General features: G+C 41.7%; 1 protein-coding gene across 1 annotated transcript in view; it reads left to right on the top strand.

The window, feature by feature from the left end:
- LOC104390523 (chromosome unknown open reading frame, human C8orf48) overlaps window positions 1-8,127 on the top strand; it is a 16,579-nt gene extending 8,452 nt beyond the window's left edge. The window contains exons 2-5 of the mRNA XM_009999675.1: window positions 765-887; window positions 5,373-5,623; window positions 7,238-7,390; window positions 7,984-8,127. Of these exons, the coding sequence (XP_009997977.1) occupies window positions 765-887; window positions 5,373-5,623; window positions 7,238-7,390; window positions 7,984-8,127 (671 nt within the window). The remainder of the gene's footprint in view (window positions 1-764; window positions 888-5,372; window positions 5,624-7,237; window positions 7,391-7,983) is intronic.
- Window positions 8,128-14,204: the final 6,077 nt, after the last annotated feature.

Below are 14,204 nucleotides of genomic sequence, written 5' to 3'. Positions count from 1 at the left end.
GGGTCGGGCTGCCGGGCCTGGGGGGGCCTGAGGAGGGGATTCATTCCTCAGCCAACCTCGGTGTTAACGTTGTTCTGCTACATTCATCCGTTCGGCCCGGACGTGCAGGGTGGTGAAAGTCAAAACAACAAACTTGTGAGGAGAAGAACACCCGGTACAATTTGCCTTTGGGCTCAAACCGGGACCAAAGGGCCAGTTCTCAGCCGGCTGTGACTCGCTGGAATGTCCGTGTTTTGTGACTGTGCTGCTTTGTAGTCACGTTTTTGCCTCCTGGAAGGGCAGAGCTTCTTCCCCTTAGGTTTTCTGAGGTGCTTCCAGTTCTCAGGGGCACTACAGCACAGCAGCCTCTCGGTGCTGAGGGAAGGGTTTGTCACCAGGTCTGTCACCCAGACTGATTATCAGAAAAGCAGTTCAGTTAGTTTGGTGCCTTCTCTTTTTTTGGAACCCTTACTGAAACGTGGAACAACTTACATCGACTTCTTATAGCTCCAGAAAAGAAATAGGTTTCTTAAAAGCCATAATTTGTATTATCTTTCAGCAGGGTGATTAGAAATGAGCAATATGAGCTTTATGGTGGGACACAGGCTTGCTCAGCATTTCACCCCAGAATCACTGATACCATCTGCAGTCCTGTGGCTTGTGGGTTCTGTTCTCTCAACAGGGGAAACTTACATTCAAGTGGAGGATTTTTTGCCTTCCACTTTGCTGTTCTGCAGTCCTGTGTTATTTACAACCTGAGTTCAAAGCTCCCGTTTCCATTGCAGTTGAGCTGTCTGAAGTAGTGGGTTCTGCAGCTGTAGGAAGAGATGCCATGGGAGAATGGATTGATCTGGAAAATAAAAAAGCTGCCATGAAGCAACACAAATCCGTCATCCAAACTCATGCTGGTGAGTTCAGTTACTTTAGTACAGCTTATAAATCTTGTCTCTTTTGAAAGAGGGTGTAAACTTTTAAGTAGACTTAGATTTCATATGCAAGGTACTAAAGTTAAGCTGGGTAATTAGCCTGGTTTAATTAGTCACGTACTTAATCATAAAGTTTCTCTTTTTTTGCTTTCTGGGAAAGCAGTTTGGCTCCCATAATGCACATGGCTTTGATGCTCGTGACATAGTGACATTGTCCTAGGGCTGCATTGTCACAAGAGCTGGATAAACACCTTAAAACATGTATCCACATTTTAAGTTTAACCATAATCCTCAAAATTTTACCAGGCTGTTTCGTTTTTCTCTCTTTCTCTTCAGCTGTAAAGGTACTAGGATTGTGGCTTTTATCCTTCCAAAATAAATGTGACTTTAGAATTCATTGTCTGAAATGTTTTTGCCCAGTTAATAGATGGTGTTAATTATTGTGTTACTCCTTTGCCATGTTTTAGTTCCTTTCCCAAGCTGAAGGAGGCAGCAGGGTGCCCCTTTTGGCAAGGACAATGGAGCAGCTTTAACCACCACCAGGATGTAGGGTATGGAGGAGGAGAGAGGAGGGCAGGGGGGAAGGATCCTCTTAGCATGTCCTGGTTATACAAGCAACTGCGAGAGCAGATGGTGGGAGGCAAGTCCTGCCTAAGTCGTTCAAAAAAGTGGGTCAGAGATACTATTTTTAATTTAAAAAAGAGCAAGAAAGCTGTAGTTGAGCAAAAAAAATAATTGAAGCAGAAGGGGAATCTTCCTCAGTCTGTCTGTACATGACAAGGGAAGAAACACAAAGTTTTGTAGGTCACCTGTAAGACTGGGTAGCCAGGGAGGTCCTCCTGCCTAGGTGCTTCATGGCATTGCATTTGTGTATAAGCATCCTCAAACCATCCATACATCTTAGAAAAACATGACTTAAGATAATTTCTAGGCTATTCTTAATTGTACAGCTCATTCACAACAGTGGTGAGTCAATGTTATGGGTTCCTGATTCATCTCCAGCATTTATCCTTCTATTACTGGTTTTCCAAGACTGCCATGGAGTCAAGTGAGAAGACACTTAGTGTAGATGATCTCATCTATAGTAGAGAGGCTTCTGGTGAGCTCATTTGGGAGAGTCTTCCTAAAATACAGCAGAAACTTGTGACCATTTGATTGACAGAGAAACTGAAAAGGCCCTGATGAGCTCAGATTCACTGAAGGAATGATGAGCAGTGTCACAGTGAGGAAGTTCTCCATATCTGCAGAGTTCCCTTGAGAGTTAACCTTGGGCAGGTTTTTTCTTCTTAATCCATTGTAAGATTTTTGTGGTTCTGCACAAGGGACTGTTCTGCCTTTGGTTTATGAACTTCAATGAGTCCTTGTGGTCACTTGGTCTTGAGCAGCAAGTTCTGCTTCATCAGCTGTCCTGTCACTGGTCAGCTGAGCTCTTCTCAGGTAGATTGTTATGGTGCTTCCAACTCCTGTGCATCAAAGAGCTGACTAATTTTGGTGGAAACCGAAGGTGTCCTTCACCACACTGGAGTAACTTTACTTGTTTTAAATTCGTATTTGTGATAAACAGCCTGGTATTGCAGACTGTTTCTCCCAGTTCTGTGCTATCTGCACCAATCTTCCCAACCCTGCTGCTTGCTGGTGGGGCTGTCAGCCTGTTGGCTGAGCTGCTGCTCTCCATTGTACAAAGGCAATTGAGGTGATGATGAAAATGTTATCTTGAAGTGCAGAGATAAAATCTTTCTGAAGGGTAGTTATCAGTTTCTGCCTGTAATAATTATCTTCCCTTGAACCATTTTACATTCTTTCCTCTTAAAATAGAGTATTAGTAGAGCATAATAACAACAAAATGCCTGCTTGTTTTCCTGTTAAATCAAAGGCATTAAAGGAAAAGGAATCTCAGTAAATGCTTTCTTTATGTTTCTCCCTTCTCACATAGATAAAAAATGTCACCCTTAAACAGGGAGTTGCACACAGAAAGCAAAATCTATGTAGGTCACTTAGTAATAAACACACAGCAGGGTTTACAATGTAGAGATGGAGATGAGCTTATCTCTGTTGATACACACCAAGTGCTGCTGTCATCAGAGCAGCCCTGGATCCGGGCTGTGCTTTGTGACCTTTGGTGAAACAGGGCTCTGACTTGATGTCGGTTCTGGTGGCTGGTTTTGCTGCTCTTGTCACCTGCTCCTGCTTTATTCCTCTCCAATGAAAAGGATGAGGGAATGCATGATTTGGGGCAACCAAGCATCAGCACAATGTCCTTCTGGAGCAGTAGTTGGCCCTGGCAGGGATCCTCTGTAGACAGACGTGCAGTGACATTTCAGTCTGCCACCACAAGTGGAGAATGAGCATTGGAGCGTGTCTGGCTCACAGATGGAAAGGAATAAATATGTGAAAGAGACAAGAAATTAAACCAACCACTCAAGCAAGTGCATAGACCCTCCTGTGTGCATCTGTCTTCCCTCAGCTGTAGGGCAGGTGAACCTCCTGTACCTACAAGAAAATCTGAAAGTGTAAATAGTCCTTGAGCAGTGGAAATATTTTAACTTTTGAGAATTTACTGTGTGCTGAATTTTCTCATCACTTTTTGTTCTTGTTTCAGTACAATTATGGTTTTTGGTCCTTGATAATTTTTATTCTTTCTAAGTGTCTTTACTGTTAAACATGAATTAATATTAAACAATAACATTTAGAAATCTGTTGTGCAGTCAGGTTTAAAAACTGCTGATCTGTTGGCTAGTGCTTCTTCTGATGTCTCTAGGAGCAAATGAGCACAGGGGTGGGTGTGTGGCAGCACACAACTCATGCACTATTAGAAACCAATTCTTAATTAAAAATACACATTTGTATGTCAGGAGAAACAGAAGTGAATTAATTAGGCTGGGATTAAATAATCTCAAAATGTTCAGCAGACCCCAGGTGTTTTACTTATTCATTTGTGTGCTCAACCTAATATATACAAGTGCTTTTTTCTAATTTTTTTCCTCTGCAGTAGTAACTTTTCAATCTTCTTATTCATTCTATGTGCAGCATAAATGAGTTTGCCACTGCTTTATTAGTGCAATTAAGCCTAGGAGTGGCTCATGATTTACACTGTTTTACAGGGATTTTATATTGGTATGTTAAGTAAAATGACCCCCTGACTGAGGTGGTGGTTTCCACTCAGGTGTTTATGGCTCTACCCAAGAAAAAAATGCTATTAAATAGCATCTTAAAGGTATTTTAATATTAATCTGTCTACAAAGTATCACTTTAGTCACTGAAAATGAGAAAAACAGGCAATACGAGGGGATTGTTTACATTAAATAAATGAAATAATAATACTTTGCAGCTAAATGGGCAGTGTGATTTGTCTCTGAGTGAAAACAGACTGACCACATCTTCCCTGTGTGTTCACTATGAGCTGTCTGCCTGTTTTGGCTGTCAGGGAGCAGCCCTGAGAAGGAAGCTCTGTGTTGGCATTAGCCATGTGCAAAGGTATTAATGAGACTTCTAGTAATGCTTACTGTAATGTTTTGTCTCCTCCTCATTTCTCCTGTAATTACACACATTGTAGTGTTTAGTTGAGCTTCAGTAGTTGCATAAAAGGGAAGTCTGTGTAGTAAAAGTAGAGAGGAGCTCTCCCCTGTTTAAATAGTTGGAAACAGGGGTACTCTTAAGGACTTGTGGTGCCACACATCTTCATTATATGCTCATGGAATAGGGCAGTTGTAACCCAAGTGCTCCTGTTAGCTCGTCTGTATCGATTGGCTGTGTCTAAGCCTGTGGAAAATCTCCCACTAAGCACTGAATGAAGTTGTAAAGCCATCCTTGCCTCCCCATCTGAAGTATAATCTTTCAGTTTTTATTTATTATTACATGCCACTGGGAAGGATAAGAGAAGATAAAGAGGGAAAGGTATTGTTTAAGCAAGGTCGTAGAAAAATTTAGGAAATGATCACTGAAGGTTTAGAGGAAAGTGTTTTCTAATATATATTTGCATTTCCAAAAAATCAGAAAGCTCAACTGTGGGTTGTAGGATATATTGGGTATATTTGTGGTGTTTTCCAGAGTTGCTCCAATAGGCACAGCCTCTCATTTTTCAGTCTTACAAGTTGCTTCAGGTACTAGATGAGTAGCCCTCCTTAAATGTTAATTAATTTTGTTTTAGCAAGTTGCAGGTAGGAAGAAGCCAAGTCTGTGTTAGGCAGTCACTGAAAGGCAGTTTATTTAGTGTCATAGTATTTAAGTACTTGCTTTACTAATATACTTGTGCTGCATCATTAATTAGCCTAATTCTTTAAGCATCTTATCTCCTCCCCTCTTTGGAGACTATTCACAGAGGCTCCTACAGTTACTGTTGAAATTCTGCACTGCTCTTATTACAGTCATTGCCTCTAGGCTTGACATTGGGTTTGATTTTTGTATTCAATAGATAATATGAGGTTGCAGAGATATAAGACCAGTAATTCTTCTCTTTCCCAGATACAGTAATTGACACTTTTGTTGATTCATGCCTGACAGAAATGACTGGATTATTAGCTGGAGAACTGGATGCTCTCCACTCCTTTTGCACCACGAAAATAAGTTGGATGCGTCAGCAGGGAACTGGTGGCAAGTCAAGAAAGCTGCAGCATGGATTGACAGCAGAGAAACTGCAGACAAGTGACTTGAACTGCATTGTTCCTGATCACCTAATGAACAGAATCCACCTGAAAAATATCAGGGAGACTCTTAAACAGGTACTACAAGAAAGTAAAAATGTAGGTTTTGCCTCTGCTTTTGGGAGGACCCCTGGGGAGAAAAAAGCACCTTAATGTATGGATCACATCGGGCAAATCTTACTGCTGCCACACTCACATGTTTGCTTGATAGCTCAAGACTTATCTTTCTCATCCTTTTGTTAGACACTTGTCACTTGTCCTGGTTTGAGCTGTGACAACACTACTGCAGGACTGCTGCTAGTAAATAATCAGAGAATTACAAAATACTGTCTGTGAGACAGTGAGGATTAGTGTGACTAGCAGGGCTGGCGTGGCCAGTTGCTGCTGGCCACAATAAGCCTGGATCAGCTGAAGAAAAAAGCCTTGTTTCCTGGTTAGATTTGCACCTGCTATTTATAGAAATGTTATGCATCTTAATTGATTGTGGAGTCTTTGCTACTCTAGAATTAAAAGTATTCCAAAGGCAAAATATCCCCCCTGCTCCTAGATTTCACAGACATTGGGTAATATTAAGAATTAAAACATGCCCAGTAGAGCTTTGGTTATGTCAGTTCCTTTATTAACAACCATCAGTATCATCTTTGCACAATTCAAAGTGCTTTTCTTTTCCACTAGCCAAGTGGTTCCCGCCCCCCCCCAGCACAGCCATTCACTTCAGCTCTGCATCAAAGAGTCTCAAGGTTGGTAGTTTGGTTGTGTTGTTGGTTTTTTTTTGGCTAATGAACTTGTTTTCTTGCCTTGTGCTTGCAGGTGGATTTGAGTGTGTGGTTACATGCATTTGAGTAGTGGCTGCACAGGTGCCTTTATCCATAAATCTGGCCTTGGCAAATGTCTCTGCTTTGTTTGAAATCAGAGCAGAATGTCTGCAGCTGGGGAAGTGTTTCTGACAAAACAAAAAATGAACTTCAAATAGTAATTACAATCATTTGTTTTGTCTCTATCCTGTTTGTTGGCTTTCACTTATTGCCATGCAGCACAGCACAGGGATCCCAGATTCCTCTGCAAGGCCTGTGCCAGGTGAGCAGGATAATGCTTTTAAAAGCTTTTCTGGCCTGATGGTTATTTCAGGCTTCCTCTTCATTGTTTTGAAATTTCAGCAGTCTGCATTCCTTTGTTGTTAACCAACCCACCATCCACATTCTGTAGGGTCTTTACATTGTGATATATTACATTTTCTAAGTAATTTTGACTATGTGGCCACTCATTTTGTGGCTGGTATTTAAGACCATTTTTTGACCATTACAGTTGCTGTGGACTAAGTGAGTAATGTCCATTCAGCCTCCAAATGAGGGCAACTTTGCCTATTACAAGAAGAAATAACATGTTACACCTGTGGTTTCTTGTGATGCTGTGGTTCTGAGATACAAGTAGATAATGTTAAATGAAGCTGAGTTACCAGTGCTGGAAGGGGTAACACATGGGAAGAAGCAAATGTATTTAGTGTGGAAACATTCAGACAGGCTTGTTAAGATGATGCTGTGATAAAGATGATGAAATAATTTACAGCTGCCTACAAAGCAAATTTTTGTCCTTAGCCAGTATCTGCTTCTGTATTTTTATGGATTGCTGTTCATGGAGTGGCCACCTTGCCAGGACAGACCCTGCCCATTGCATCCAAGTCTCATCTTTCAGGTGACAGAAGCTGAAATCCATGACTCGTCCGTGTGCCCCGACTGCCAGAAGAAGGAAGCAGAGTTGGCTCAGGTTGCCTTTCTCAGACGGAAGAAGGTTCTCATGGAAAGTGCTTTAATACAAGAAAAACTGGAAGAACAGATTTACTCCAGAGTAAGCAAATCTTGTTTTAAAAAAAAAGCAAAACCAACTTGTGGTACATTTTATACACCCTGTAAGTGCAGAACTTGTAAGCCAGATTTCCCCTGGTTTATGGCAACAAGATCAGATTGACCTGAGTGTAGTGCAAGTCCAAACAGGATTTGGCTCCATTTCATTAGTAAAATGCTTGGAACAAACATACTGATCAAGTCATTTGAGCTTGCTTGATGTCTGTAAGCTGAAGGTCTTTCGCAGGATGTCCTAGAATTGTTTTGGGTTCATCTTGGTTACTTTTGCACAGTTTGTTGTCTGATGCTGTCCCAGACAAAATGGTACATCAGAGAATGCTGTGAGTGCAGGGAGCTGTGTCCATTCTAGTCTTCCTTACTCATCCTTAGGGAAGAACCTGCTTTATGGGGCAGATCACTGGCCACACTGTTCCACAAGGTTTTTTACACAGGATGCTTTGATGATCCGGCAATATTGTGCTGCTGAGTTACTTCTGAGGAGCTGGATGTAGCTGCCATGGTGGACCTGTGATATAGGACATGAGAAATGGCAGGAGTGCAAAACTAAGTAATCTCCATGTTTCCCTTTTATTTCAGGATGTGCTTACAATTCTAGGAGAGGCACTCAGAAGCTTGCCCAAACCTTCAGAGGATCCCAGGAACTTATGGCAAAGGCTGAAAGGTAAGAAAATGCAGGGCCTGAAAGTAGCAAACACAACTTCAGGACATAAAGACCTGTGAGTGTCTTCTGTGGGTCATGCACTGAATGCCAAGGACTGTGGATGTAACCTCTTTTGTCAGTGATGAATTGGGTGGTGGTTTAATATTCCTGCAGGTGGAACCAGATATGCCCAGACTCTGGTGGCTGGGTTATGACTCAACTCTTCATACTTCTCCTTGCAAATGTTGCAATATATTGTAATCCAGCAATAGATGTTTTTCAGGCACTGAAGCCAACGTGTTCTATTATTAATCTGACAAGTAATAAGTATTGTTTTTTGTGGGATTGCTTGTGGGATTTGAGAGCACCTCACAGCTGCTTCTATCCTTAAGAAGTAATTCCATTTTTGGGGGCAGGGAGGTGTAATTACTGGATTTCAGCTAAATCTTTCCCCACTGTCTCATGTTAAATTGAAAGTGAGAGCTCCAGGTGGAGGAGAAAGAGAAGGTTGCAAAGTAACTGTAGAAGGGAATAAAATGAAATGGGGTATTTTTAGAGCTGAAATAATGAGACTATAAGAGAAATTAATCAGAAAGACTGAGGATGCCAACAGAAATGATAATAAATTCACAGAACCTGTACAGAACCTGTACAGGATAGGTGTCTAGGAAGAAAAAACCCAACATAGATGAAAATTGGAACAGGTTGCCCAGTAACATTTCTGACCATTTTTTGAATATGCTTTGGAATGGGGTGCAATTGTGATTTTTAAAGATGGCAAAGTCACTGTCTTTCAGATTATATTATCTGGGCTAAAGATTGCTATTCTGTCCACATACAAATAAAATGGGTTTATGCTGGGGATCTCAGTGGCTTAGACAATGAAATAATCTTCACTGTCACCTCAGGAGATGTGAGCTGATCTGTGGGCACAAACAGAGCCCACCTTCTTGCTTGCTGCTGGCAGGAGGAGCTCCTTACAGTGACCTTGTGGCTAGTGGACTTGGGTGACTCACAGAGTTTCTGACTCTCATCAGTTTCCACTTCCCTGACTTCTGTGCATTTAGATCCCTGAAGGCTGTGGAGATCTTAAAGGAATATTCTTATCTGTGAATTCTTAATTAATGCTTGTTACAAAGAAAATGGGATTAAATCTTCGTGTTGCATTTCATTTTCCCATTTCAGGACAACATGTATTGTTGAAGTTGGTTTTATGTTTTATTCCCATGTAGTTACTTTCTTTTGTATGCTGTCTATTGTTGATAAGAGTTCCTGAAGGCTGTTGAGCCTTTTGTTTTCACTTCCCTGAAATCCATGGAGAATCTGAAAAGAAGTTTAAGGATAGAGATTGAGCAGGCCCACCTGTGTTAGTGAGTATCTGCCTTCTGGTGCTTAAAAACCTTCCTGCAGGGATTTCTCTGAGTAGGTCAAGCCCCAGATGAGACCATAAGGCAGCCCCAAGGTGTTCAGAGCTCGTTGTCCTCACTGCTTCCTCAGCACTTCATTCTGGTTTCTTGGGAGTAGCAGGTTCCATAGTCACTCAGAATCATTCCCCTAAGCTTTAGCTTTGAATTGTCACTGCAGATTACAGAGAGACCTGCATCATGAGTAAGCTGCTGCTTGTTTCTTCCTCTGGCTCTGTAATCCTTTGAAATGTTTAAATCCCTTTTAAATATCCTACCATCAATCTTGTAAACCTTTTCTTTTTAGATACTCTTTCCTTGCTCCTTATTTGCAGCCCCTGTTTCTCTCAAGTCTTTGGAAGTCTGCAGTAATCTACTTAACATGAGGCAAAGGGTGCCCAGTATCCCACGGGACACAGAAACAGAAGTGGTGTCAGATACAGGAGTGGTGGTCAGGAATTGGATCCTTTGTAATGTTGGTGTTTGTGCCAGTGCCCGTGGCTTTCAGCCCTTATGAAAACAGAGTGAGTTCCAGGACTCTAAATATAGATTATTTTAATAGCTAGAAAGGTGCTTTGGTGTTTTTGTTTTTGGTACTTAGACACTTTCTAGAAATACAGAAATATTTCTTTTCAACTCTTATGTCAGACCTTTATGTAAATAGATGGAGCTGTGAGCTGTTTGGGCTAAGGCATCTGTCTGTATTTGTGAAATGCACAGCACAGTGGCTCTGCAGTTCTTGTTTGTTTGCATAAATACTACAAAGATAATTCAGATCACTCCTGAAAAATCAAAGCATGTTTTGCCTGTGCCTGTTGTGCTCACATTGCTACTGCTCACTACAGTGCTTTAATTTTTTATGAAGAATGACTGTGAGATCCGAGTGTTTGTCTCCTATTTTCTTGTAGCACCTAGTAGGGCTGTACAATGGAATGAATGTATGAATCTCTGAATAATTGATTTCATAATCGTGTGGTGTTTGAGACTAGAGATCCAAAAATTCTACCACGGAGGACGTAGGGAAAAAAGAAAGGTAGATCTTACCTCTTCCTTTCTCCTCTCACTGTAGCTCCCCCCCCAGCCCTTTCCTCAGCAGTAAATTTTTCTCTTGATCCAAAGAAACACTACAACTATGATCAAGAGGTACTTACTCATCTGCTGCCTTGTTTGTGCTTGCTGGGGCATAGAAGGAACGAGGCAGGTCAAGGGTGGTTCATGTGGTAGCACAGAAACAAGTCAATCTGTCTGTTAAAAGTACTTTGGAGCTCCTGGTTTCCAGCCCTCATGCCACACTCAGTTACATTATTAATCTTTTGAAGGATTTGTGATGTAGTGGAGTTCTTTGCTTTGAACTTTGTGCAGGTACAGAAGGGTTTTTTATGTACATTGCTTTACATCATGTGTATCCTGATAACCAGCTCCCTGGTGATGTACTTTGTAACTGGCCCTTTGGATAACTTAGATTTCTGTCATTGTTATTAGAACTGTGGGCTGCAGGAATGTAATTTCTTCTTCTATTTGCCCTGGCTTTGTCTCTTAAAAAAAAATAAATAAAAGTGCACCTGACTTCACACTCAGTCATTCCTCAGTCTTGCTTCTAACCATCTGTTGGGCTGGGGCACTTTGTGTTTGTTTCTCCTCTAGGATGAACTTCCATCTTGTTCACAATAGGCTCCTAGCACCTGTTTGGGAATATGAAATCTTGGTACTGTTACCTTGCCTGGACATGAAGTGGGAACAAACACTTCTGAGTACTGATTTCCAGCTACTTGTGAGATATGTAGTCCCAGAATGATTGGAAGGGACTGCTGGAGGTCACCTTGTCCAACCCCCTGCTCGAGCAAGTACCTGGAGCAGGGTGGGACCTGACCCCACTGTTCCCATTGTCCTTACATCAATCTAACATCTTTTCTCTGCAACTGTTCTACAACCTGAAATGCTTCAGCCCCCCTGGGGGCTGCTGCCTTTTCATAAACCCATCTCCCAGGTGTGGTTTTGTTGTGTGCCAAGAGTCGGTTATTTTTCGTTTGTCTTTTTAACCAGAGCCAGTTTGATCAGCTTCCAAGGAGAGGAGCTGACCCCACTGATTGATTCCTACTGGGAGCTGGACAAAAAGTTTCAGCTGGTGGCACTGAGGACAAGGTTTTGCTGCTGGAAGGGGTCGTGTACCCCTGTGAAGCTGTGAGCTGACACAGCACCCAGAGCCTCCCTCAGTACAAACCTGATTTGTGCCTTTCAGTGCAGTGATTCCAAATCATACCCACACGTTCCAGCAAGAGCTGGAGTGTTTCCAGCCATGTATTTTTAAAGCATTTTGAAATGTACTCGCATTCCTCCAATTGTAATTTTATTACCATTCAGTGTGATTTTCAGAGAGTGACTTTTTATTGTCCCCACTCAATAGGGGCTAAGGTAGATGTGCAGATTGTTACTGCCTGCAACAGAGCTGCTGTTCTAAAAGCCACTGTGGTTAAAAATGTTTCTTAATTTTGTGAATACATCTATATTAATCTTATGAATATCACATTTGCATTGTTTCTATACAACTTGCTAGCTCTTCCTTTTTCCTCCCCAGCTGATTCTGAATCTTTGCCTGCACTGACAGCAGCACATCTTTAGTGTGAGGGTGGGGAGACCCTGGCCCAGGTTGCCAGGGAAGCAACCTGGTCTAGTGGGAGGTGTCCCTGCTCATGCAGGGGGTTGGATCTCAATGATCTTTATGGTCTTTTCCAACCCAAACCATTCTAGGATTCTATGACCTGCATGGGGAGAGGCTGGGCAGGGAGGGGCAGTGCACCCCCTGTCAGCAGGGTAGCAGGTCCTCCAGCTTTCTAATTACCTATAGAATTGATCAGATGAAAGAAAACATTTTCCAGCTTCTGGACATGGATAGTCACTGCTTATTTATTCATTTATTTATTTTGTAATAAAATAGTACTGTTTGCTCTCACATAGACTGGTGTGTATGATCCATAAATGTTTGTAAAATATCTCTGTAGCATGTAACAGAACCCCTTAAAGTATTCCATGAAATTTCATATTTTTTAGATGATAGCACTTTAAGAACATTTACATCCTTCATCTTGACATTTTAAAATAGAACATTTTTTGCCTACAGAAATAAGTTTACAGCATCATCACAGTATTATAGCTTGTTTTAAAGTACAGACAGCATAAATGGCAAGTGCAAGCAAGCTATATACTTGAGCAGGGCTTTTTTTTGTAATTTTACATGTTTTCTAATTTTTAAAACTATTAGGTATATTAATGATACATCCATCACTTGGTTAGAAAATATTACTTAGATATGCTACTCACAATAGAGCTGTCACTCTTCTGTGACATAATAATACAGGCTATGAAAATAGAAACACACTGTTGTTTGCTTGGTTTAAAAATAATGACAAGCCCAGTTAAAAAAGTGGGCAGGGTTTGTTCTTTCCTTGGGGAGTTGGGTTCCACCAATGTTGCATGTCCTTAATCCACTTATGGGATGCTGCCAGCACCTCAGCATGGAACCTTCTGTGAAGGAAACATGTTTACCACCTCTGGGTTAATCTGTGGCTTGGTCCTGCACCTTCCCACATGGAGCTTTTGCTGAAGACACGGGGAGTCCTTCTGCTCCAGGCTTCCAGGACCTCTGTGAGTCTGATTTACTTAAGACTCCAACTGGATTTCAGACCCTTCAGCCAGGAGATTAGATCAGAACAAGACACCAGAACTCCACTGGTTTTTATCAGCTGTGCTGCTTTGTGGTAACCAAAACCTGATATTTTGCCTTACAGAGGAGTGTAAGTAGCAGGTTCCAACTGACTGTTTTAGTAAAACAACAGAGATTAAAAATACATGATTGCGCTGGTTTTACTTGGCACAGATGAGACTAAATATATAAATATATATATGTGTGTGTAAGAAAGCTGTAGGAAATCTCCAAACTGCTAACAACTCTTATAAATGAGATAAAACAAGGGAGTATTTGCTTGGAAGTTTCATAGTTGCTTTTCTTTTACTATTTTCATATTCTGGTAATACCAAGAGTTTCATAGTGGATCCTTTTTATTTATGAAACAAGTCCAGGCGTGCTCTGAAAAATGCACTTTTCCTGGTCTTTCTGATACTCCTCTTGTGCTTTCTGCAGTTTTTTACCTCTCAGTTTCCACTTGTGAAAGCAGTAGGTTACTAGGGATGTTGTTACCAGAGAGAAAATGATAATCAGCACTATTATCAGTGCAATAGTGGATGAGAGGGAACCCTCCAGCTGCTTAGTTTCAGTGTCTCTCGTTGTGTTTAGTTCAGCAAAGTTCTCATAGTCTGTTGAGGCCAAAAGTGCAGGTGCAGGAACTTCTTTCAACTTGGGCCTCATTGGGATTCAGTTGTTGTTCTCACTTGGTCAAAATGTCTGGAGAAGCAAGGACTAGGATTCCCTTGTCACCTGTGTCATCCGTGGGACAGTTTTCTCCTCTGGTTCTCCAGGCATAGATGAGGCTCAGGAGCTTTGTGTGTTTATGAAGCTGGGGAGCATGGGAGGACCAGTCTGTGCCACAGCACTTCCAGCCCAGGGCATCTACACCCAAGGCTGGGGAAGTCAGAAGCCTGTGTGCCCTGGGATCTGTTGTGTCCAGGGGCAGGGAGTGCTGCTCAGCTCACTGCCAGTTTGGGGTCCTTTCTCTTGAACAGGTGATTGAAGAAAATCAAATCAGTTTTCCAGTGCTGTGGTGGTGGCTGGGTGATCCTCGGGCTTAAAAGCAAAACAA

Source organism: Chaetura pelagica, unplaced genomic scaffold (genome assembly GCF_000747805.2).
Source record: "Chaetura pelagica isolate M959 unplaced genomic scaffold, ChaPel_1.0 scaffold456, whole genome shotgun sequence".
In the NCBI taxonomy this organism is placed as follows: domain Eukaryota; kingdom Metazoa; phylum Chordata; class Aves; order Apodiformes; family Apodidae; genus Chaetura; species Chaetura pelagica.
Note: the sequence above shows the minus strand (reverse complement) of the source record. Positions and strands in the feature narration are given on the sequence as shown.